Genomic DNA, 23,212 nt, shown 5'->3' with positions numbered 1-23,212 from the left:
ACGCAAAGCTGCTCCATGGACCCCCCTCCATTCCCCCTCCCCCCCGCCTGTGTGCCCCTGTTGATTAGAATTTTTTTCTGTGAGAGTTTATTGTTTTACTATTATAGAGTGGTTTCTGCGAGGTTTGAGAATTTTTTTAAGTAATAGAAATTATTTTGATTTAAATAGAGGACTAATTCGTCCCCCCCCCCTTCCCCCCAAAACCCGACGCGCAAAGTGCTGGGACTTTTAACCCCTTCTTTCTGGAAGGGTAAGAAGTAATTTGCAACAGGTTTTACCTTTTTTTTCTTTTTTTTTTTTTTTTTTGGATGTTTGGGTTTGGCCATTTTTTGGCCTAATTTTACTGTACTAATAACTTTTATTTTCGAGGTAGACCGTGCAAAGCCGGGCGACGCAGCTAGTCCACTATTATCGACTGTTTTTAATTTAAATGCACGATTCCCTATTAAATATATTACAGTGATCTAAAATGGTACCTATATTAATGTTGTTTTCGTAAAATGCAGGTATTATACCTTTTGAAACAGTTATCTTTAATACCTTTAGTTTTTGTATTTGATTTTCGCTTCCTATGTATTTTCCGTATTTTATGTTCTTTGAATTCAGTCCTTTGAGAAACGTAAAATCAGGGTTTCACTGGTTTTTGTTAATGAATGCGTTTACCACAGTTCAAAATCTTTCAACATAAGAGGTGATAAGTAAATTTTTGAGATAGAAAATAAAATAAAAGATATAAAAAACAAAATATTTAATAAAACATTGTATATTTACAACATAGAAAAAGTTGCTACAAAGTAAATTAATAATACAGTAACGATTGACGATACTAAATTTACACCACTGTTAGTACACTGATCAAATCTCTTGCCACATAATGCTTCCAAACCAGCCCCATTGATGTGTATCACTTCATCATGAATTAACTGAGAAGCTTTGGCACCGCAGTTGTTTTCTACCACTTCAATGGCGCAATTTCGAAGATTCTTGTATTCGCTACAAAAATAAATAAATAAATAAAAAAATGTCACTGCATTACTCTTTGAAATTTAAGTTGCGATCTCAGAAACGAATGTTCTGAGACCGCAATCGAAAAAAAAACGAGCTGATGTGTGCATCACATGACTTCATTTTACTCTAATTTAATGTCATTTCCCCATTATTGGCATTTTTAATGTGATTCAATAGTTTACTCTCTAAATATCACCAACAGTAGGCAAATTAAAACCAGATTTATAAAAAAAAAAAATCAAAAAATCGCCAAATTTGTCGCCAAGTTGGCGACCAAAGTACTGGCGATATATCGCCAAGTGTCAGCCAAATTATAACACCACTTGAGTTTACATCGAAATTAACAATGATTTCCCCCAAAAAAGGGGAAAAAGACCCCTTTAGAAACACCCGAATGCTACCAGAAAGGGAAGTGCGCAACTAGACCCCACTAGGAGTCTACGTACCGAATTTCAACTTTCTAGGACATACCGTTCTTGAGTTATGCGACATACATACGCACATACAGACGTCACGAAAATACTCGTTGTAATTAACTCGGGAATCGCCGAAATGGATATTTCGGGGTTCTATACGTTCTTAGGCACTTATCCACGTGTGGTCGAGTCGAAAAAAAAAAAAAAAAAAACTCAACATTCATTTGGGGGTGAGTAAAATAGAAATTAAGGTCAATTTTCGAGTGAAAATTTTTTCGCGAATACAATACTTCCTTTTTTGTAAAAGGAAGTAAAAAAGTTTGCCCGAAGAGTTATTTGGACCCGCATCATAAAATAAATTACTGGTCTCACAAAATTCTGAGTATTTTAGTCCCTCTTAATTACTTTACAACTGTGTTGAATCTCTGATGCTAACGCAGAGCTCAATATTTCGTTTCATAGCATTTTATAGTACTATTTAGCAGCTAAAGAGATAAGTAGGGAAATGTGGGGCAAAGTCAAACATTTAAGGTAATTTACTTTCTCAAAATGAACGAATTGAAAAATAATTCTGAAAATTGCGGTACATAAAGAAAGAACATTATATTTCACAATAAAACTTGCATCGATACATTTTTTATTTTTAGCAGTAAGTTTGTACCTCAAAAAAAAGGTGGAAATTTTCACCTTTTTTTTCTATGGAGAAAGTGAAAAATAAAATATTTTTCTAATAAAGTATTTTCTATTTGATCATCAAAGATATTTCTTATCAATTAAATGGGTAAAAAAAAGAGGGAATAAATAAATAAAAGAAAAAAAAGACGAAAAAATAAATTAATAAGTGAATAGGGAATCAATAAGAAAATAATGAATGGATAAATAAGGGAGTTATTAAATGAAGGAATGAAAATGAACTGATCAATAAATGAATACGTAAGTGATTTGATAAAAGACTAATTAAGTAAATGAAACGAAATATTTCACTTTGCCCCATCCACTTTTCCCAACACAGTCATGCCAAATTGTACAAAGCATTTACAATACAAATAAGCTTAATATTAAGCAAATAAATATTGCACTGAATATTAGTAGGTCTCAATGTTTCAAATGTTAATAACAACAACATTGCAACCAATCTTGCTTTTAGATTTGTAACATTAAACAAAGCAACAGGTCATGCAGGTCAGCTTCGTGGACAGCATATGGCCTACGGGTCGTAGGTTGGATTCTGCGTGGAACACTGCTTTGGACTTTGCGAAAATGAACAATTGAGAAAACAGAGGAATTAAAGTTCGTAATTACTATAAGTTTGATTTTTATATGTTATAAAAGCTACTTAAAACATTAAGTTATTCCGATTTCCAAGCGAATTTCAAAAAATAAAGCGGTTATGAATGTAGCATTTCCTCTTTGTATATTTATTTCCTGCATCTGAACCAGTCTTATTTGAAACTGATTTTTGAAATCACAATTATTTCTTTATCTTAAAAAGTTGTGCCTGAATCAAAACGGGTGAAATAACCTCTCATTTTTTAGCTGAAGATTGTGTTTCTTAAAATTTTTAAATTTTAAAAATAAATGTGAAAAATATTTTGGTGGGACTAGAGATGTAAAATTTCCGAAAATTTTGAAGTGGTGGAAAAAATGGAAAAATTGATTTTTTATGAATAAAAAAAGGGTTTCTTAATAGCTATGTGTTTCTTGGAATATATAAAGGGTTAAGCATTAAAAATTATCTGCAATCCACACATTTTCTTTTTCTGCTTAACAGAAATACACATAAAGGTAGGTTCAATTAGAAAGAAAACCTTTTTGTTTTATAAATGAGAGCTTTCTTGGTCAAAGACCAGAAATAGGTCAAGTCGTCGTTCAACCAATAATATGGGGTAAGCTGTGTCTAATCATAACAATTACATTTTCTATTTTAGATTGCCTTTGAAACTTAATAGAATAATTTTAATTTTTGACTTCCAAACATGATTGATATTGTTTGAAAGAAAAACAAGAATGATTTCCCTTCCTTACAATGTATCTTTGCTGTCAGAAAATGAAAGCTATTGAGTTTTGATTTTTTCCAATCCAGTCTAAGTCCAGATCAAATCTAAATCGATATTTCTTTTTCTTTCCAACAGAAACCCCAAACCAAAATTGCTTAATGATCTCTAAAGCTGAACCAAAACTTAAACTGGAGTGTCAGTTTATTCATGCGGCCGTGCTAAGCACAGTAGTAAAAGTAGTCATACTTGCACTTTTGAACAAAACTGCGTTATTATAAGCAAATTTTTTCTCTATTTTGTATTTTACTTAATTAATAAAATGTTTTCGGGTCATTTGATCCGGAACTATTTTTTTTTAATCTGAAGAAGAAAAACAAAAATAACATCTGAGTCAAATATATGGAAGTTCCAAACTTTAAAACGCAATAACCCAACTTGAGCTTAACTGCAGATTCCCCTTTTGTGCTTAGTACGGCAGTATACAGGATGCGGCAAAAAAAAAAAGCTCGAAAGTAAAGTAATTTTATTTTAATGAGTGTCTTTTTGTTTTTATTTCCCACTTTATTAGAAAATAATTTACAATATATCTCCTAGTTTATGCATTGTTTTTCGGTTTTATTAGAATTTTAAGCAATAAACCTGCTATTTTAAAGTTGCTTAACCAAGTAAAACGACAGTTCAATTGCTTGTTGTGCTTCGGAAATAGTATTTGATGCGGTATGCCGCTTCAAGTGGCTTGGAAATGATAGCCGATGTCCAGAATGTGTACAAAAACGAACAGTGAACTTTTCAGTTAATCGTCGGGTCGTCCAAAAGTGAGTTTAAAGAAATCCTTGGGTTTCGACGAAAGAAGTCGTTTGTAAGATGGGAATTTGTGACCGATAAGTGCGACTAAAGGCAAAAACAGCTGAAACAGAAGTTTTCAAGAGTTTCAAAAAGTTCAGGCATTCGTATGACTCCAAAGATGCAAGACGGTAGAAGAGATAATTTTCACTGATTTAGCATTCTACCAGCTCATAACCGCCAGAACAATAGGATTTAGTCTGTAGACACTCCAGGCACCTTAAAAAATTTTAAAACATCGCCAAAATCCGAAGTCAGGATTTGTCTGTGAAGAAATCAGCACAAGCGACAAAAAACTCTTTTTTTTTTTTTTTTTTTTTTTTGTGGATGAGGGCCATAAAATGAATCAAAAAGTGTACCAGACAGAAAGTTTGGAAGCTATTATACCTCTGTGGACCTAAAAGTACTTCAGTATAGCAATGTAGACTGGACATTTCATTTTGACTCCACACCAGTTCATACGGTAAAAAAGATAAGAGTGGTGCCAGGCGCATTGTTTTTAACATGATATCATCTTTAGAGTAGACGCTCTACTCGCTAGACCTCAATCCCATTTATAACATTGTATGGCCTGTTTTAGAGTCAAAGGTCTACCCTAAACTACACATAAGTTTGAACTCTCTAAACCAATTGCATTATAGGGAATAGAATTGATTAAATGACTTGCGGCGCTTGAATGAAAATTTTAGTAAGCAACTGCACCTCTGTATTACTTCAAAAGGCGGCAAGTTTGAAACCAATTAATTTATTTATTGCTAAAAGTCTTCTCATATTATTTTTTGTGTTTTGTAAATTTATTTATTCTTAATAAAGTAACATGGAAAATTGCTTGCCCTGGTTTTTGTGCCGCACTCTATACATCTGGTTCGCCAGAGTCAGCGGAAACATAGTTCTGTGATTAAAGTTATACTTGTTTGTTTTATGTAGAAGAAAAATAAATTCTTCACTAAGGATAGTAATTTTTTTTTTTTTTTTTTTGCAAAAAGTAGTTTTTGATCTGTATGCAAATTATATTATCATAAAACAACTTGCATTATCAAAGTTAGACAGTATTTTAACATACAAGGAGGGGGAGGAGAAATTTCATCAGAATTTAATTGTGAGATATTTTTAATCACTTTTTGCTGATAATGTCAATTAAAACTCTTTGAAAAGTTGAAAAATGTAATTTTTTTCAATTTTTCGGGAGTGGAAATAAACCCTTTCGGAAAATATCGGTTTTTCCTGTTTTTTTTTCCGAAATTTTACAGCTTTTTCCGATTGTTTTCATCTCTGGGTGCGACGCAAAATTATTTTTTTCCACTCTGCATTAAAGGTAACAGAAAAAGATTTGAAATGATAGATGAATCAAATCTTTAGCATACTTTTTTTTAACTTATTGAAGAAAGTAAAACCATGCTGCCAAGGCAGCAAAATTCAGTTGTTGCATATTGCAAAGTTTCTTTACAATACCGTTGTTCCATAAACATCACACAATTTCTTCAAATTTTCTATGGTTACTAACTGTTAATCAAACGTCATCAAAACTTGTGCCGTTAAAATCCGAAACAGTAAGTAACAGATTTGGCTTGGAATGATGTACTAGTAAAGATGACCTTTGAGCAATTTTTTAAGTGGTTTGAATTTAAATCAATAAAATAACAATAAAAGAAAAGATCATTCCAATCAAACATTTAGTAAAACGTTTTTTTTTTTCCTCTAAATATTAGCAATGTAAAAAACTTGGTCAGCTGATTCTCTTAGTTATGTAATTACACTGATTACTTACCAGCATGAAACTTTCCATTGCGTTTCATCATCATCATTTTCATGCTCAGGAATAATACTTCGGTTAAAGCAAGATTGAAAACTTTTGGAAGACTTTTCGAAACAAGCCTGATTTTCTGTTACACCTAAAGTATTAAAAATGTTTAAAATCACAAAAACAATTTAAGCGTTAATAAGTAATTTTAATAATAAATGCAAGTGCTTAAAAATAATAAGGCACGTATTTCTCTTAATATTGTGCACTAAAAATACAAAAAACGAAAATAGATAAATGGGATGGTTTCCTTCAGTCAAAAGTATTATTTTTAGTCATTGAAATGGATAGAATGAGCAAAAAAAAATAACACGGACTCAGAAAATACTTTCATTTTCCCAACAGTTATTTTTATTTAATTTTTTAAAATGTCCGATTCTTCAAACAAGGCGTGGTCTTTATGACGTCACAAATAATGCACTATGGCGCATCTGTTTATCGCGTTTCCACGTTATGATAATCAAGAAGCGAATGAAAGACTGCGCTCTCGCTTGCTATCAACAATATTGTTATCAATACACGTGAGTAAAGATGCGAATTAAATATTTTGCTCTGTGAATGGCAACACGAAATGGCATTTCAGCATTTGTGATGTCATCGCATGAAATATAAACAATAAAAGAACACCGATTTAAGTTTTTTTTTCTTAATATTAAACTTAAACAAATTATTTAAAAAAATAGTTACAGTCTATGTTTTTAAGCCTGTTCTTTCAGAAAAAAAAATACTTTTAAAATTTTGGAAACGACCCCATTATGAAATGATGAGTCGATATTGAAAGGGAGTTAAGTGACAAAAGTAAACTTTTTTACAGGAGAAGAGAAAACACAATAAGGAGTTATGAAAATACTCGCTAAAACTATTATAATCAATAGCTTGTAGCTAGTAAATAGTCTGATTTGAAGAAAAAAGGATTCACTAATAAGATTTTATCAGTTATTTTAATGACTCCCAATCGATTTTCCTTCTTTTAAAACATTTTGTTTTTTGTCATTTAACTCTTTACCAATGCAAACTCTTAAAATATGTCTCTGTTTGTAAAAAGAAAGAGCTTTTTTTAAAAACATTTCAGGGAAAAAAAGCATTAATGTTGAATAGCACTTCCATACGCTTTTGTGCACTTATGGTGTAAAGAAATCTTTCCCTTTAAAATATTTTTTCTAACACCACAGAATAATATTTTACTGATTTTCATTAATACACGCTATGAAGAAAGTTTTTCTAAAAACACACTGAAAAATTATTATATAAGCTTTGTGCTACAAAATGATTGAAGTGAAAAACCAACGTAAATAAAGCACAAATACTGAAGAAAAGTTTTCTTCAGTATTTGTGCGTTATTTACGTTGATTTTTCACTTAAATCACTAAAAACATATGTTTAAGGTTTGAATTGAAAATTTACGTTTCATAATTATTACTTTCCATAAAGTATGTCACGAAATGGAGTTTAATCCGGTACATTTTGTTTTACATTTTGATTACTAGACAATCGTTACAAATTACATTAATAAATTAGATTACAATATGCTTGCACATTATCGAGCAATTAGTGAAATCGGATTTTTTATCCTTCTCGCAGAGATTAGAAGCAAACTTATACTGAATCAACCTCTTCATAAATATTAGAAGCGAACGTTATTCTGAGTTAACCTCCTCATAGATATAAAAAATTATTAAATAAAAATAAAAACAAGACTGCGTAAAAACCAAAAAAAAAAACTAAAAAGAAAAATGTATAAGCCAATAGTTTAGAATTTATTAAGTACTACTGAATAACAACACCGTTGAAATAGTTTTATAACCGTACACAGATAAGACCAATCATAAATTCAAAAGCAGAATGGAAGGATCAACAGTCGAAGCCCATTCCTTTCTGATTCAAGGAACCCCGTAAAATTTGAATGAGCCCCGACTGTTGATCCTTCTATTCTGCTTTTGAATTTATGATTTGTCTTATCTGTGTACGGTTATAAAACTATTTCAACAGTGTAGTTATTCAGTAGTACTTAATACATTCTAAACTACTGGGCTTATACATTTTTCTTTTTAGTTTTTTTTTTGTTTTTTTTTTTTTTTTTGTTTTGGTTTTTACGCAGTCGGGTTTTTTGTTTTTATTTAATATTTTTTTATTTTACACTTTTTTGTTACTTTTCATTGACTTAGTTATTATGATTATAAGACGATACATTTCGCAACCTCGTCATTTCATTGACAGAGTTTGTTTGTATCGTGAGATTTATTAACTAACTTGCGGTGGCCTAAACTACTGATAATTAGTCCCCCTAGGGACCTAACTCGACTTAAAAAAGCTACATGTGCTTGACCTTCGACAAAATTGCGCGAACTTAAGTCAACCACAGCACAGCTATATAAACAGCCTGTATAACTCATGATAACACGAAATCGGAAACGTCCCGTCAATCAAATCATTCTCGCAAAATTAAAAAAAGAAGAGTTATGATTGATATGATTTATACTAAAAAAAGCCTCTCAAGAAAGAACACGACGTAAAACTCAGTCCCTTGAATCAAGGCAAAAACAAATGCAACATGTTAGAGATGAAAATCGAATTAGTAGACTTTCTTTCTTTTGGTGCTTTTTGCACAGGTTTATTTTGATGAGGACTAGAATCTGAGCCTTCGTTACGCATGATATATATTTTTTATTACAGTACAGAATACATATAAAGAACACATGAAAGAATTTACATCAGAAAGAGGGGAAAGTACATCCAGAGCGAGGGTGTCTAGACCCACCGCCCCTGTGGGAGAAGCAATCGCTTAGACCACTCGGCCACTGAGATCCCAATTAGTAGACTTAGTAAACAAAAAATTCAGGCAGTGAAAACTATTTGCATTTGTCGCACGCAGGTAGCGTGCGACACAGTGTGCGACACCCAGCGTGAGCCGATCCCAAACTGACAAAATGGCAACTGGTTTTTGAAATGGTACTTCTGATTACTGTCATGTGTTTAGTGACACTCCTAAGGTTAAGACAAATCGATTGACGGAAGAATTACGAAAATTGACCAAGGCGTTTAGCCTGTAGAACGCCACATAGGAACAGACATACATACATACATAGACTGATAAACACACTAACCCTCCTTTGCGTCGCGCACGCGCAGTCGGGTAATTGGAAGCGAACGTCATACTGAATTAACCTCTTCATAGATATTAGAAGCGAACGTCATGCTGAATTAATCTTCTCATAGATGTAAAAAGCAAACGTTAGACAGAGTTAACTTCCTAAATGATATTAGAAGTAAACGTTAGAGTGAAATGACCACCTCATAGATATTAAAAGCAAACATTATACTGAATTAACCTCCTCATAGACATTAGAAGCAAACATTATACTGAATTAACCTCCTCATAGGTATTATAAACAAACGTTATAAAAAAATTCCTTCATGTACCCTTATTTGCATCTGTCTTCTCCTGCTTTAAAGTTGTAAAAGCTTATAACTGAAAGCAAATTATATATTAATCAATATGCATAGTTGAAGTTTAAGATAAATTCATATGTTGGTATATCAAAAGAATAAATAAATCACCAGAAATGAAATCTGATTCTTGTGAGCATACAACATTTGTTAAAAACTCTTTGGACTGGTTGATAGTTTTTTTCAGAACTTCAATTTCTTCTAGCAAGCACTGATCCTCGAAATTGTCGAAACATTCAAAAGCTTCATCGCGTAACCTGTAAAAATAAATATATGCATGAAAATCGATTGATATATTGAATATATTCAAATAAGCGAATAAAATTTTGTTTCCTCATTTTGAAGAACGAAAAAAAATCTATATACATATTATTTTGAACCCTGTTAATGAAATTTCCCATTATATTTTGAACCTAAAATGCGTATGTAGTAACACTATGACAGCTACAAAATATTCATTTGGTTTAAGCATGTATTTCCAGTCTAAATAATACTTTTTCAAATAAAAAGTTAATGTAACAAGTAAATAAATAGAGTATATGTTGCTAAGAGAATTTTGCTTCAAAGTTTTCGAAATGAATGGGTATTCAATAGTTTTTTATGAATCAGTCATAGATCATTAGTTTATCAAAAGAATGCCATTATGGATACAGAATATGTAACTATGATGCATGCAAATATTCTGCAGTTTTATAATGCACTAACAGTAGTATTGAAAGGTATTTTTGACTTTAATTTGACGCAAAAAACCTAAACAGGAAAAAGACTTTGTTCACTTATGTCCTAAAGTATCACTTTGCTTCTTACAAAAGAAAGGAGAAAGAAATAAAAAGATGACAAGGTTTTTAATAGAACGATATTTTACTCTCATCCCCCGAAACCTATTCAGTGTTAAACCTACTTGTTATGTAACATTAATTTTAACTAAGCAATTAAACAAAACGTTTAGCATGCAGAAGTCCACATTATTCTAGGGTGATTGACTACGTTCGGAAACAAGGAATAGTCGCGTCGGTGCCACCGCAAGCGTTCGAAAGCGCTTGAGGTGGCGCACACTGGGGCAAGTGTATGGAGAGGTTGAACATTTCAGTAAAACCAATTTCAACTTAACAGTTTGATTATATTTTGCTATTTAAAGTGTAAAAATAATCATTTAAAGTGTAAAATTAATGGAAAATGAAATAAGTAATTAACAATTAATGCCAAATTTCATAGAGATGTGAAGCATTAGTTTATCTAATTTCCATTACATCATCTTCAAGCAAATTCATTACTACTTGGGGCATTTCTTGTTGTAAATTGTAAATTTTTGGTCGCAAATTTGAAATCTGAGGATCGGAATTGATTAATAAATTATTAAATGCATCCCTATTGTTATCTCTATTACTATTAAACTAATTCTCCGAGGGATTAAATTGAAAGGACTTGTAATAAAAAGTAAACAAACTGAAAAATGTAAACATGTTTAATTGTCAATATCTTTTGAATAGGCAGGTTTAGGCAAGAACTGAAACTGGATTATAAAAGGTTAAACTCTCTACAATGTATGGATTTAATAGTTTTGTTAGCGTTTGTTAACGATTTTCGTAATTCAAAAATATATTAAAAATACTTTGAAATTTATCCCCAATTTTTTTTTATTTTCTAAGATACTTTTTTCAGTGTTTTTGTTAATTATTAGGGGTGCATAAAGCCCAGCACATTACAACTTTAAACTTGTTAAGTTCTTAAACAAGTTGCCTACTGTTTACTAAATTGTCAACTAACGAAGTAGCAAGTAAATTCTTCGAATTCCAGTCATTATCTTCGGGTAAAATATAATGTTAAAAACTAGTATGTTAGTGGGAATATGTTCTTTGTTTATCAATACCACAGTAAAAAGGCAATACTAAATGGTTTAATTTTCCGCCCAATGTCCAAAATTACTATAAGATCGCCCCACTGTGTGGCGCCGCCCGCGGCGCCACCTCAAGCGCTTTCGAACGGTGACGTCACCTACTAGCTTTCGGAAACGCTCTGGCGGTCAACCCGGTTGCGATCGTTCGCACCGCCATCTCGACGTGGTTAGCGAAACCACGTGGTAGTTTTTGGTCAACCCAATCGTGTTTCAGTTTTTCCACTCTGTTTGATTGGAGCGTCGTCTGCTGTTGAACTAGAATTACCGCTCTGTAACCGCGAGTGTTTGGAAACACAGCTGCTCTACCGGGTTCACCAGAAAAATTCTAGCGACGTACTAACTGCAACCTGACCAACCTCGCGGGTGACCGGTGAAAAGTTCCCGAACAAAGGTTATATAGGGTGCGGTTTAAAATAATTGAAAATTTACTTAACTTAAGGATGCAAATAGTCTTTAAAGTCTTTAAACTTACGTGCAAGAAGTTGCGATATTTTGTTCTGTGAGTCTTATTCCAGATGGATCGATAAAATTTAAGAAACCAGACAAGCAACATCTAAAGTCTTCGAAATCACAATCCGAAGAAACTAACAACGGACAGGCTAAAAATGAAACACAGAGAGACAAAAATGTATAACAAGAAGAAATATACATCTCAAAGAAATAACAGTACATTGAAAAATAACCAAAATTAAAATCACGGCGATCAAGTCGGATTTAGACCTGTTCAAATTATTATCTTATAGGGAAGAGGAGCAAGGTGGGACGATTTTTATTTCTTCAATTATACTTTCTTTGGTTTTAGTTTAAAAGAAATTTTTTTGAGTAAGAAGATTAGAGAAGTTTTAAGCACTACCTTTAATTTTTTTAAAATACTTTTTCCTCGTTATTTTTCTTTTAATAAAATTTAAATCCGAATGAGACATTGACAAACGTACATAAAAATCTGCTAGATTATGACGACGCAATATTATTATTAAGTAGCACACGAAATGTGACAGCAGTATTTTAAATTAAAGGCCGAAACTTAAAAAATAGTTCCAATGATAAAGCACATGTGAGTGTTAAAAAGATATTTGTAAAATAACGTTCGATGCATTGCGAATAATACAGTAACATTTAATAACACATTAAAGTGTAAGAACATGTAAATTTTAGAATGTAAAAGACAATTAAACTTCATTTTAAGGTAGAAAAACATCGAAAGAAATAATTTTGTGTTTGAACCGCCACAAATCATTGATGTAATAACATGTTTGGAAACCCAAAAACTCAGACTAATGCATTTTGATTATTATTTATAAGAAATATTCATTAGCAATAATATAACAGCATCAGTAGATAAATGGGTTAGTAAACACTCTTTAGATTCATGTAAATGCATTGAAATTATAATACATCTTCAGTAAAATCGCTGCTCATTAATAATTTAAATTTAAATTTTGATACTCTAAAACAGAGTTTCTTAATTTTTTTTATTAGTGGAATCCTTTTGAATGCTCACTTTTTTCATGGAATCCTTGTGCTTTCAACAGTTTGCAGTTGCGTAGCCAGTATTCTGTTTCAGAGAATGCCCAGGTTCTTACCTCAAAGAGCCTATCACATTAACTATTTGTCATTAAATCGCTAATTAAATACACATAACAGTAGATCATTTTAATTATTGATAATTGCTAATTATTATTTATTATTGTAAAACATCAATACACTCCTATTTGTGATTCTGAGAAATACTCAGATTTTTTAAAAGGGATAAATAACCTCAGAATTTATGCATGAGTTATATGATTAAAATCTTCTTAATTAGGAAAAGAAATACTGATTTTCTTTCCCTACAAAAGTGTTAATATTTCACTTAAATTTATGTAGAAAAGGTTTTAAAACTTAAAATTAAAATTTTTAAAATATCTCTTTTTTTTTATTTATTTACAAATCCGAGTTTTTGATGTCACTGTGTGTTCCCTCAGACAGATATAGAGTCGCTGTATATATACGGACCTTAGAGAGAACTAAACCATTTAGACCCTCGTGACCAGTACTGCTCCTTAAATTGGTCATCACTCGTTAAATGCTTAAACTGTCCTTTCAAGTGCTGCCACAGTTACTTTTCACTCCAGAGTCCCCCGTACCTACCACTGTTTGTGGTTTAACCAGTTGGACGGGGCCCTGAAGACAGCTCTGTTTTTTTGCTGGTAGACCAGTAACCGAGAAATCCCTGATTCAGCACCCCCAGAGGTATCGTTTCACTTGGAGGACTTTGTGACCACGAGCATATTTAATGTCCTCCAGTCACCATTAATGAAGACGGTGGATCTTCGACCGGATAGGTCAAACCCTCCGGTCAAAAGTCCGATGCCTTACCGATCAGGCCACCACGGCCTTGTCGTAGATACTGCGAGAGTGGCAAAATATTTGAAATTGATGTCAAAAATCGCAATTTACGGCAATATTTGGTAATGTTGTAGGAGAGGGATTTGGGATGCATTCCTGAAATTTGTTCAGAATTGAAGCCACTTTTGAACTATTTTTGGCGATATTAGGGAATCAGTAGCTCCTTCCGAAACTTTTTCAAAATTGAAGATTTTTTTAAAACCCAATTTTATGTTATCTTTGGTGACATTAGGTGAAAATAGGCATTTTAGGATTGATCTGGAAAAAATTTCGAAGTTAAAACCTTAAAGGCACCATTTCATACTATTTTTGATAGTCAAAAATTTGCATTATTTTAGGCGAGAAATAAAAATTGTTTCCATAGTGGATATTCCAGATGGGTAATAATGCTTAGAGAAAATGCGAAAATGAGAGTAAATGTATTTTTGAAAAGGCGTTGTTCCTTTCAATTTTTTAAGTGACAAATTTGAAAGGTGTGAAAAAAAAATATACAAATCTCACGGAACCCCTGAGAGAGCTCCGTGGAACCCTGGGGTTCCGCGGAACACAATTTAAGAAACACTGCTCTAAAACATTTAGACTTGGGATTAATCTAAAACACTTTTTGATAGTAGATAGGATTGGAGGCACAATAAGACACTGCCCCCCCCCCTTCCCCATCAACATGTTCCGCTGTAGTCAAATATTGCGAAACTTTATTAATGAAATAAAGAACGAGATGTATGCAAGTATTCACAAACGTATAAATTTGCCTCCTTCAAATAAATAATAAGGGAAGGATTTTTTTTTTTACTTTAACCTTTTACGGACCATAAGATTTAGGACAATAGGATGTGTCCCCCCAGGATCAAAATTTGTTTCATAAATATTTTAATACAAATAATATATAACAAATATTTTTTCCATATTATTGCGACATTAGAATCTGAATTTTATCAACAACAAAACAAAAAAAAACAAAAAAAAGAAAGAGATTCTAATGTCTCAAATTGTAATCGCAAATTCAGCTGAGATCAAAATGTTTGAGTCCTAAATACGATACACTTGCATAAAGTCACTATGTAGATTAACATGGACGCCAGTAGGGAGGTGTAAAGGGACGAAAATAATGCTTTAGAAAAACCTAATTAAAAAAAAAAAGAAATTACTACGATGTGTATCAAGAAAAATATTAAGTCATGCTAATGCTTAGGAGTGACGGCAGGGGGTTACAAGGTGGGGGTGTACTTGCATCCACTTGGCGTTTGAGGGGGGGAAATAATTTAAAAAATCCCGTATTTACTTATTTATCTATTTATTTGAAACATAATAAAAAATAATAATTTTTTACACAACAGAAAACTAAAATTAATTCATCTTAAACAAAAGGACCAACTACAAAATACTGAAAGTTGATTTAGATATTTATTTATTTATTGTGACATAAAAAAAATAATAATAAATGAATAAACTAATGGGGGTTGTTTCCTTCAGTCAAAAGTACTACTTTTAGTGACTAAAATTGGTAGAATGGACAAAAACAATACCATGAACCCAGAAAATACTTTCATTTTCCCAACAGTTATTTTTTAATTACGTCCGATTTTTCAAACAAGGCGTGGTCTTGATGACGTCACAAATGATGCACTTGGGCTCATCTTTCTACTGCATTTCCACGTTATAATAATCAAAAAGCGAATTAAATATTGCGCTCTATGCTTGCTTTCAACCGTATCGCTGCCAATACACGTGAGTAAGGACGCGAGTTAAATATTTTGCTCTGTGAATGGCAACACTGAATGGCATTTCATCATTTGTGATGTCATCGGCAGAAGCGCAATGAAAGCGCACCGATTTAAGTATTTTTTTAAAAATATTAAACGTAAACAAATTATTTAACCATGGTCAGATCCTATGTTTCTAAGCATGCTTTTCCAGAAAAAAATACTTTTGAAATTTCGGAAACGACCCCATTATGTTCGCAATATAAATTTAGTTAAATTCGTTTTAAATAAAGGGCAAATCACAAAATACTGAAACTACAATGTGCATTAGGAAAAATATTAAGTCATGTTTATTTCTATGATTTCCGGCTGGGGGTCATGAGAGGGGTGCTAGCTTTTAAAATAAAATATTAAAAACGAAGGAACTAACTTCAATACATTTTAAAACTATACATCACGAAAATTTAGTACATCATGTTTATGTCCAAAAGCGTCGGAAAGGGATGCATTCTTATACACCTTGGCAGTTAAAAATAAAATTATATTCAATAGACAAGGAAAAACTACAAAACGCTTTTAAAACAAGAAGTTCTGTCTAGAACTAGACGAGCCTACTTTCCCGTATACCCATACTACTTTCTAGTACCTGATCAATGTTCTCAAAATAGCTAACATCGCAAATTGTTTCAAACATATTTTTCCAATATTTTAAGCTACTTTCTAGGAATAAAATATTCCTCACTCATCTAAAAAAATTAGATGCGTAAAAAAAAAGAAAAAAAAACAAAACGAACAAATAAAATAGCAGCAACTTTTAAACAAAGCAGCTAATACACTTTTTTTCATTTAAAAAAAATTCTTCAACAGCTTTCAAAACGAAAAAAAAATAATAAAAATTAATAAGCTCATTAAAATAAATACATCCTATCAAAAAAAAAAATCGTTTCTTTTCCCCTGTTGCCAAAAATAATTTTTTAAATGAATTAATGCACTTATCAAGATAAATAAAAACAATAAAATGTCAGCGTAAAGAAATACTTTTCATTGTCAAAAAAAAAAAAAAAATCGTCTGCGCGTATCTTTTTGTAGAAACATAAATGACTTCGAGTTTATTCACCGAAAACTGAATACCTAAATAAAAACTTTAGCGTTGAAATAAAAACAAATCACATCAACAATAATTATTTCACAGTTAAAACCATAGCGTCGGAGTCGGAGTCAATCTAATTTTGGGATGAAGGAGTCGGAGTCGAATATCCAAGAATCGGAGTCAGTCATTTGTCCGTGTATAAATTTTTGCCAAAGCTAGGAAGTCATAGTCGAAGTCGGGGAGTCGGAGTCCGATTAAATGTCGGGCACAGGAGTCGGATTCGGATTCAGGTGCCCCTAAATTCTCGGAGTCGGAGTCTGGAGTTCGGCGTCAAGAGCTATTTCCAACAAAATTTGTTTGAAGTAAATCCGCCTTCAAGTACGGAATCTACATTGACTTTCAGTTTCCCCGTAGGCGCTAATGTTAAGGGATTTGAACTGTTCAAAATTGAACAGAAAATTGTTCAAATCAAAAAGATATTTTATATACAAGTTTTTCATCAAAAGCTTTTTTCTACAAAGTTTGTTTGAAGCAAATTCGCCTCACAGTTCGGAATTGCCTTGAATTTCCCCGTAGGAGCTAATGTTAAGTTTTTTTGAACTGTTCAAAATTGAACAAAAAATGGTTCAAATCAAAAAGTGAAATATGGGAATGAGGTGTCCTTGCCGAGATCTTTCGAACAAAAAAAAAGTTTGTTCGAATCGGACTATTCATTCAAAAGTTATTAGGGGGGGACAGACAGACAGACCGACAGACAGACCGACAGACAGACAGACAGACAGACAGACCGACAGACATTTTTCCCCATCTCAATACCCTACTTTCCAATTTTTAATTTTTCGATATTTATTTAATTATTTTTTTTATTTTTGACTTTTTTTTGTTTTTCGGGATATTTTTAAGATGCATTAAGCCTTCTTTCATGCTTTTTTCTTCTTTTTCTGACTTTTACTGGGAAAGTAGGCTAAAAACTATAAGAATCATCATGAAAGTTATTAATCTCACGTTTATGTCTGTGAGCGCCGACAGGGGGCAGCAAGGGTTCACTCCCCTGGTTTTCAAAATCAGAATTTTATTAATTTTAATACTTTTTAGTGCTGTTTCTTTAATAAATTATTAATTTAAAATAAATTAATTTGCATTCATTTTATGCAAAGGACAAATAAAAATAGTATTGTGATCAAATAAATAAAACTAATAAATTTAATAAAATTAACAAAGATGAAAATTTGTCACAGAATTCAGCTTTAAAAAATTAATAAATAAATATAAAAAAATATACTATTTGGGGGGGGTTACATGCGGTTGCAACCCCTACATGTGATTCTGCCGGAGCTCATGTAAATTAATATTACTATTAAAATTGTTGTCAAAATCGTTGTTACTAATAAAAATTGTCATTTACTGATTGCTATTAGACAATATCAAAACTAAAAAATATGCTAAATACTAAATAAATTTCAAAAGATGTAACACATGGATGGCATCCCTTTCTCTTCCAAGTCTGGCTGACACATTTCAAAACAACGATATTTGTTTTATGGTTTGAAAATATTTTTTGTCCATTTTAGGCAGGACTCAGATTTGAACAGAGTCAAATTGGACAATTTTGAAGAGAAATTCAGATTTTCAAATTTAAAAAAAATTGCTTTATTTGAAACAAGAATATTATTTCGGAACCTTTTGAAAACTTGGAGAAAAGTACCGTATCGCAGTACCAGCGCGTTCCAGCTCCACTATACCCCTCTACTCATTCGAACACTTTTATTAGAGTACTAGCCGCCTGCGGCGACCAGCTGGTCCGCCTTTTTACGCCATTCGCCTTTTTGCGCCAGAGTTGCCGCCTTCGGCGGCTGCTTAGACAACTTAGCGACGGTATTAATCAACGTTTTTCTCTTTTTTCTCAATATTATCATTCGCCATTTTACACCGATGTTGCCGCCTTCGGCGGCTGCTTAAACAAATTTCGTGGCGGTATCAATCAATCTATATCTATGTATATCATTAGTAGTTTGAATAAAATATTTTCTAGATCTATCTCCAGTTCCGTCGTTTGGAATATTTTTAAAGGAGGGGGTACGACGTACTCTTCATGCAAATTTTGGCGAAAAATAACAAAAAGCACTTCCACTTTTATGTGAAAGCATTGTTTTTTCAAAGTCATGGTGTGTGTGGGGAGGGGGGCACTGACACCCCGTTGAAATTCCTTAAATGACGGACATGCCTCTTTCTTGCTGTCCATCTGCTATATCGAACTCTATATTTGTCTATCTATCAATCTATACGATCTGCGCATATCTACCTCCTGACAGTACAATCTTTTTTATTTATATAAGTATTAATTCGAAAACAAAAACATTTTTTGTCCACTCAACCTCTATCTATCTCTGTATCTACCTAACCTAACCGCCAATTCGTAACAGAAACGAAGATCATGCAAAAAATCGCGGACTTTATTTATTTAATCAAAATAGCCCTCAAAAATAAAAGCTCTTTGTTCCCCGTAGTGTTCAAAAAGTAGCGCTTGCAAAAAAAAAAAAAAAGAAAAAGAAAGGTGAAGAGAAGGCAAACGATTTCAGTTGGATCACGTGATGAGGTAAACTCGGAACTCAGCCGGCAAGCGAACAGCGCGCGTTGTGTTCTGCCATTAAAAAAATTGTAAAAAAAAACTATTGCGTATTTTTCAAAACTTTTTTCTTCTGAAGAGGGCGGAATGTTTTTACTATTACCAACTAAAATTTTAGAATTGAGGGTTCAATACTTGTCGCAGGATGGGTTTCGAAAAAAACTAAACCCAGAAAAAAATGTAAAATAAAGGTTTTTTCAAAAATCAATAAAAAATACAAAAATTGCTCTATCTTCAAAATTTTTTCAATCATCATATTTAAAACTAAATTTCCTACATTATAGTACAAAAAATATTTGTGTGGTGCGATTGGTTCGGGGTTTGTGACGTAAAAAGTACTAAAAAGTGCAAAAAAACGCATAAAACATTAAATAACTTTTTTTCTAATAAAAATATCAAAAATCGAAGCCCGAGGTGCACTTTTTCAGCAAAAACTGCACCTGTATACCAAATTTCATCTTTCTAGGCCTTACCGTTTTCCTGGGATGCGCGCCACAAACACACACACACACACACACACAAACATCTTATTTTATTATATGTATAGATTCGTGCCACTCTTTTTGCACACCAACATTCCGAAAAATTGAGAATGAAGTAGTATTAGTATTTTTCAGAGAATTGACAATTTTTTTTCCAAATATTATCAAACATTAGTGTTTTTACAACAATAAAAGCACATGAATCTAGTCCCACCCTCTACACCGGAAAGCTAAAAAAAAAAAACAATGCTTCCTTACCTGAAAGCGCTACAATCAACAAAGCGGCGTTCATGTTTTCTGCAAACAACACTAATGCAGAGGAACAAAGATAAGATAAAATTTCTTGAAATCACATCTAGAACTAAATCATTTCCGATTAACAATTCTAAAGTGTCTATGATTGTGCAAAAATTATTAGCAAGAAGCGTCACATCCGATTCTAAAATTGCGAAATTTTAAGAAGATGAGTTGCGTAGAAAAGAATTCAGAAATCTATTTCTCCACTTTCATATAAACTGCCTTCTTCCGCCGTGACTGGAACTCGTTCTATTAGGAAAGCATGACCGGATGCACCTGTTTTGTTTAGGTGGTGACGTAATAGAGAGGGAAAATTCAAGGTAACGTTTGTAAATTCCTTTTTCATTTTCCGTACATCAGCGCTCTGACGTTGTAATTAAAGCTCTTTTCGTTCGTCTTTTGTATTATTTAACACAATTAATGATGCATAAACATTCCTAATAAGGGCCTAATAATCCGTATCTACGATTTTTCTGAGCCGGGGCAAACTTTGAAACTGCCGCCTCTACCCAGGGGCGTGCACCAGGGGTGCCCACAAGGGGGGATTATGGCGCAAGTTGCGCCATCAAAATTTTTGGGGGGGATTTTTTTTTCCAGAAGGTTTTTTTCTTTAGAACATGAAATTTTCGAAATTTCGAATGAAAAATATTAAAACTCATTCAATAATAAATAGATGCATTAATAATGCTTTTTTCACGTACTCTCTTACGGGCCGTCGCAGTAGCTAGCACCCCCTCCCCCCCTAGTTTTTCTGAAGTGGGGCTGCCAATTTCATTTTAGCGATGCAACTAACGAAGAAAAAGGGAAACTCTTCGTTGTTTTACAAAATTAAAATAGTAATTATAAATGAACAATTGAAATAATAGTGAAAAAAAGTATTTTTTCTGTAAAATTTGAATAGCAAATGTAATCTTAAAATACAATTTAGGAGCATCCGTGATTCTCTTTTATTAGGAGTATCTAAGTAAAGGCCGCAAAAATGTACGCTTCAAACATTTTTATTAACGCAAAAAAAAGTATTCAGTACAGTACACTCTTCACTAGGCAGCAGAGTGGGTATGTCTGCCTAGTCGGAAACTATGGGCTCGGATCAGATTAAAGTATTGCGCTTAGAGTAAAATTAGCTTAATGGGGGGGATGACCGGCGACAAAACTAACATTCTGCACGCCTTGTCTCTCGGAGGTCCTGGTTATACAAAATCATGCTTCATGGTTCTTCAGTTAAAAAAAATAAAAATAAAACACATACATAAATAGGACAGCCCACAGGATAGGGGTCGCCGAAACATTCCCATATGTATTTTTTTTTTTTTAAATGAAAAATGTTGTAATGAAAATCATTGCTAAGTGGAGAAAAATGTATGGGTCGCCAAAATAAATTTCAAATAGAGAGAGAGAGAGGAAAGAAAAACAGTTAAATGTAAAGAGAGATTAAAAGTATTGTAATGAATACTCACACCAAAAGTACTAAATGTTTGAATGTAAAAATCGTAAGTAAATCAAAGCTTGATCAAGAGATGCAGGTTGCATATTTAAAATAAAATGAAGTGGAATAGAGACCTAAGGTATCGCAGAAAATTACCACATCCGTTCAAATTGTTAAAAGTCCTTTCTCTAAAGCCGCAAACGCTTGTATTGCAAGAAAACCAAAATATATTCGGCGAGAAATTGAAAACTTTATTATGGAAAATCCAAGCAAATAATCGTGTTTGGCAAAGGAAAATTAGAAAAAAAAAAAAAAAAAATCACAATGTGTTTATCAATAATTAAAATTTACAATGAAGATAGGAGGGACCATACTGAAAGGAAGAGTAGAGAACTCCAAATCCTTCTTTTTACGTCCCCTAAGCTGGCCTGGAAGTGAGTTTTTAAAACTTAGGTTTTGAAAAAATCCCGGGAAAACGTTCTCCAACCCCAATTCTTACCCTAACGTCATTTAAGATGGCTTACACCTGAGTATTTAGGACTGCAATTTCGGGAAACCGTGAGAGTGCTCCCAACGTAACCTCTGAAAAACGCCCTGTCAATTAATCATTCACATCATTCAAGGTCGAATAAATTTTGTTTTTGGACTTTAATTTAAAAAAAAAACTCCCTAAGGTTTCCCAAAACTGTCGTCCTCCAAATATTACCGAAGATCCTCAAAAATTTCATTGTTAAGACTTAAATTCAGAAAATGTTTCGGGGGAGAACTCCAAAACCTTCTACCCTTCTAACAGTATTTAAAATCGTCTACGATTGCGTTAATTAAATTTCAATTTGTAAAAATTTGCCAGGGGATTACTCCGAATATCTCCACCCATTAACATCAACAAAAATCTTCTAAAATTGCGGTTTCAACAGATCGAATTTTTTTCAAGAGAATGCCTTCCCCTTCAAAACTCCCCCCGCCCCCTTTCATCGAAGGTAGGCTTAAATACGTCTTCGGAGCTATAGTTTCAAGAAACTGGCGGTGCACTAAATTTTTAACAAAAAATGTCTCCAATTGTGTTTTTAAGGCTTCAAAATTTCGGGGGGGGGGGCCACATCCCTCTTCTCCTTAATATAACTATAGATCGTCTAAAACTGAATTTTTTGAACGACAATTTTGAAAATTTTCCCGGGGGGAGTCCCCGGACCCCCCTTTACGAAATCAGAAATAATTCCCAATCGGGAATGCGTGCTTGAAGTTTACATTTTGAAAAATTATAGAACGATGACCCCGAGTCTCTTCCTCTCTCAACATCACCATAGATCGTCTAAAACTATTTTTTAAATAACAATCTTGAAAATTCCCGGGGGGGAGCCCCCGGACCCCTTCTTCGGAACATAGTTAAATATAACGTACGATTTTGTTGGGAACTTAAATTTGGAAAAATTATCGGGAGATGCTATCCTGGACCTCCCTTCCTCACAAACTTAAAATATACTCTAAAACTGCATTTTTATATCTTCAATTTCGAAATAATGCAAGAAGGTAACCCTCCGACACCCCCTAATTCTGATTGAATATTATCCTTACGATTAAATTTATATTGCTAGTAATAAGGTCTAGTAATATGACTATCCCTGCTAAATCAGAAGCCAAATCTTCTCTCTTTCTCTGAGCATTGAAACATGCGTTCGAAACAATTAAGGGGCCGCCAAAAGCGTCCCCTCCCCGTTTTTTTTGACCTAGCGACGGCTCCGGTACTCTTTCCAAAATTTAATAACCGTGTCTCCTTTTCAATGAAGGGAA

General features: G+C 32.9%; 1 protein-coding gene across 1 annotated transcript in view; it reads right to left on the bottom strand.

Annotated features, from left to right (window-relative positions):
* Positions 1 to 724: 724 nt before the first annotated feature.
* LOC129216523 (uncharacterized) overlaps positions 725 to 23,212 on the bottom strand; it is a 51,848-nt gene continuing 29,360 nt past the window's right edge. The window contains exons 6-10 of the mRNA XM_054850737.1: positions 19,957 to 20,007; positions 11,882 to 12,008; positions 9,624 to 9,769; positions 6,033 to 6,156; positions 725 to 993 (exon numbers count right to left, since the gene is read on the bottom strand). Of these exons, the coding sequence (XP_054706712.1) occupies positions 768 to 993; positions 6,033 to 6,156; positions 9,624 to 9,769; positions 11,882 to 12,008; positions 19,957 to 20,007 (674 nt within the window). The 3' untranslated portion in view covers positions 725 to 767. The remainder of the gene's footprint in view (positions 994 to 6,032; positions 6,157 to 9,623; positions 9,770 to 11,881; positions 12,009 to 19,956; positions 20,008 to 23,212) is intronic.

This window comes from Uloborus diversus, chromosome 2 (genome assembly GCF_026930045.1).
Source record: "Uloborus diversus isolate 005 chromosome 2, Udiv.v.3.1, whole genome shotgun sequence".
Classification (NCBI taxonomy): Eukaryota; Metazoa; Arthropoda; class Arachnida; order Araneae; family Uloboridae; genus Uloborus; species Uloborus diversus.
Note: the sequence above shows the minus strand (reverse complement) of the source record. Positions and strands in the feature narration are given on the sequence as shown.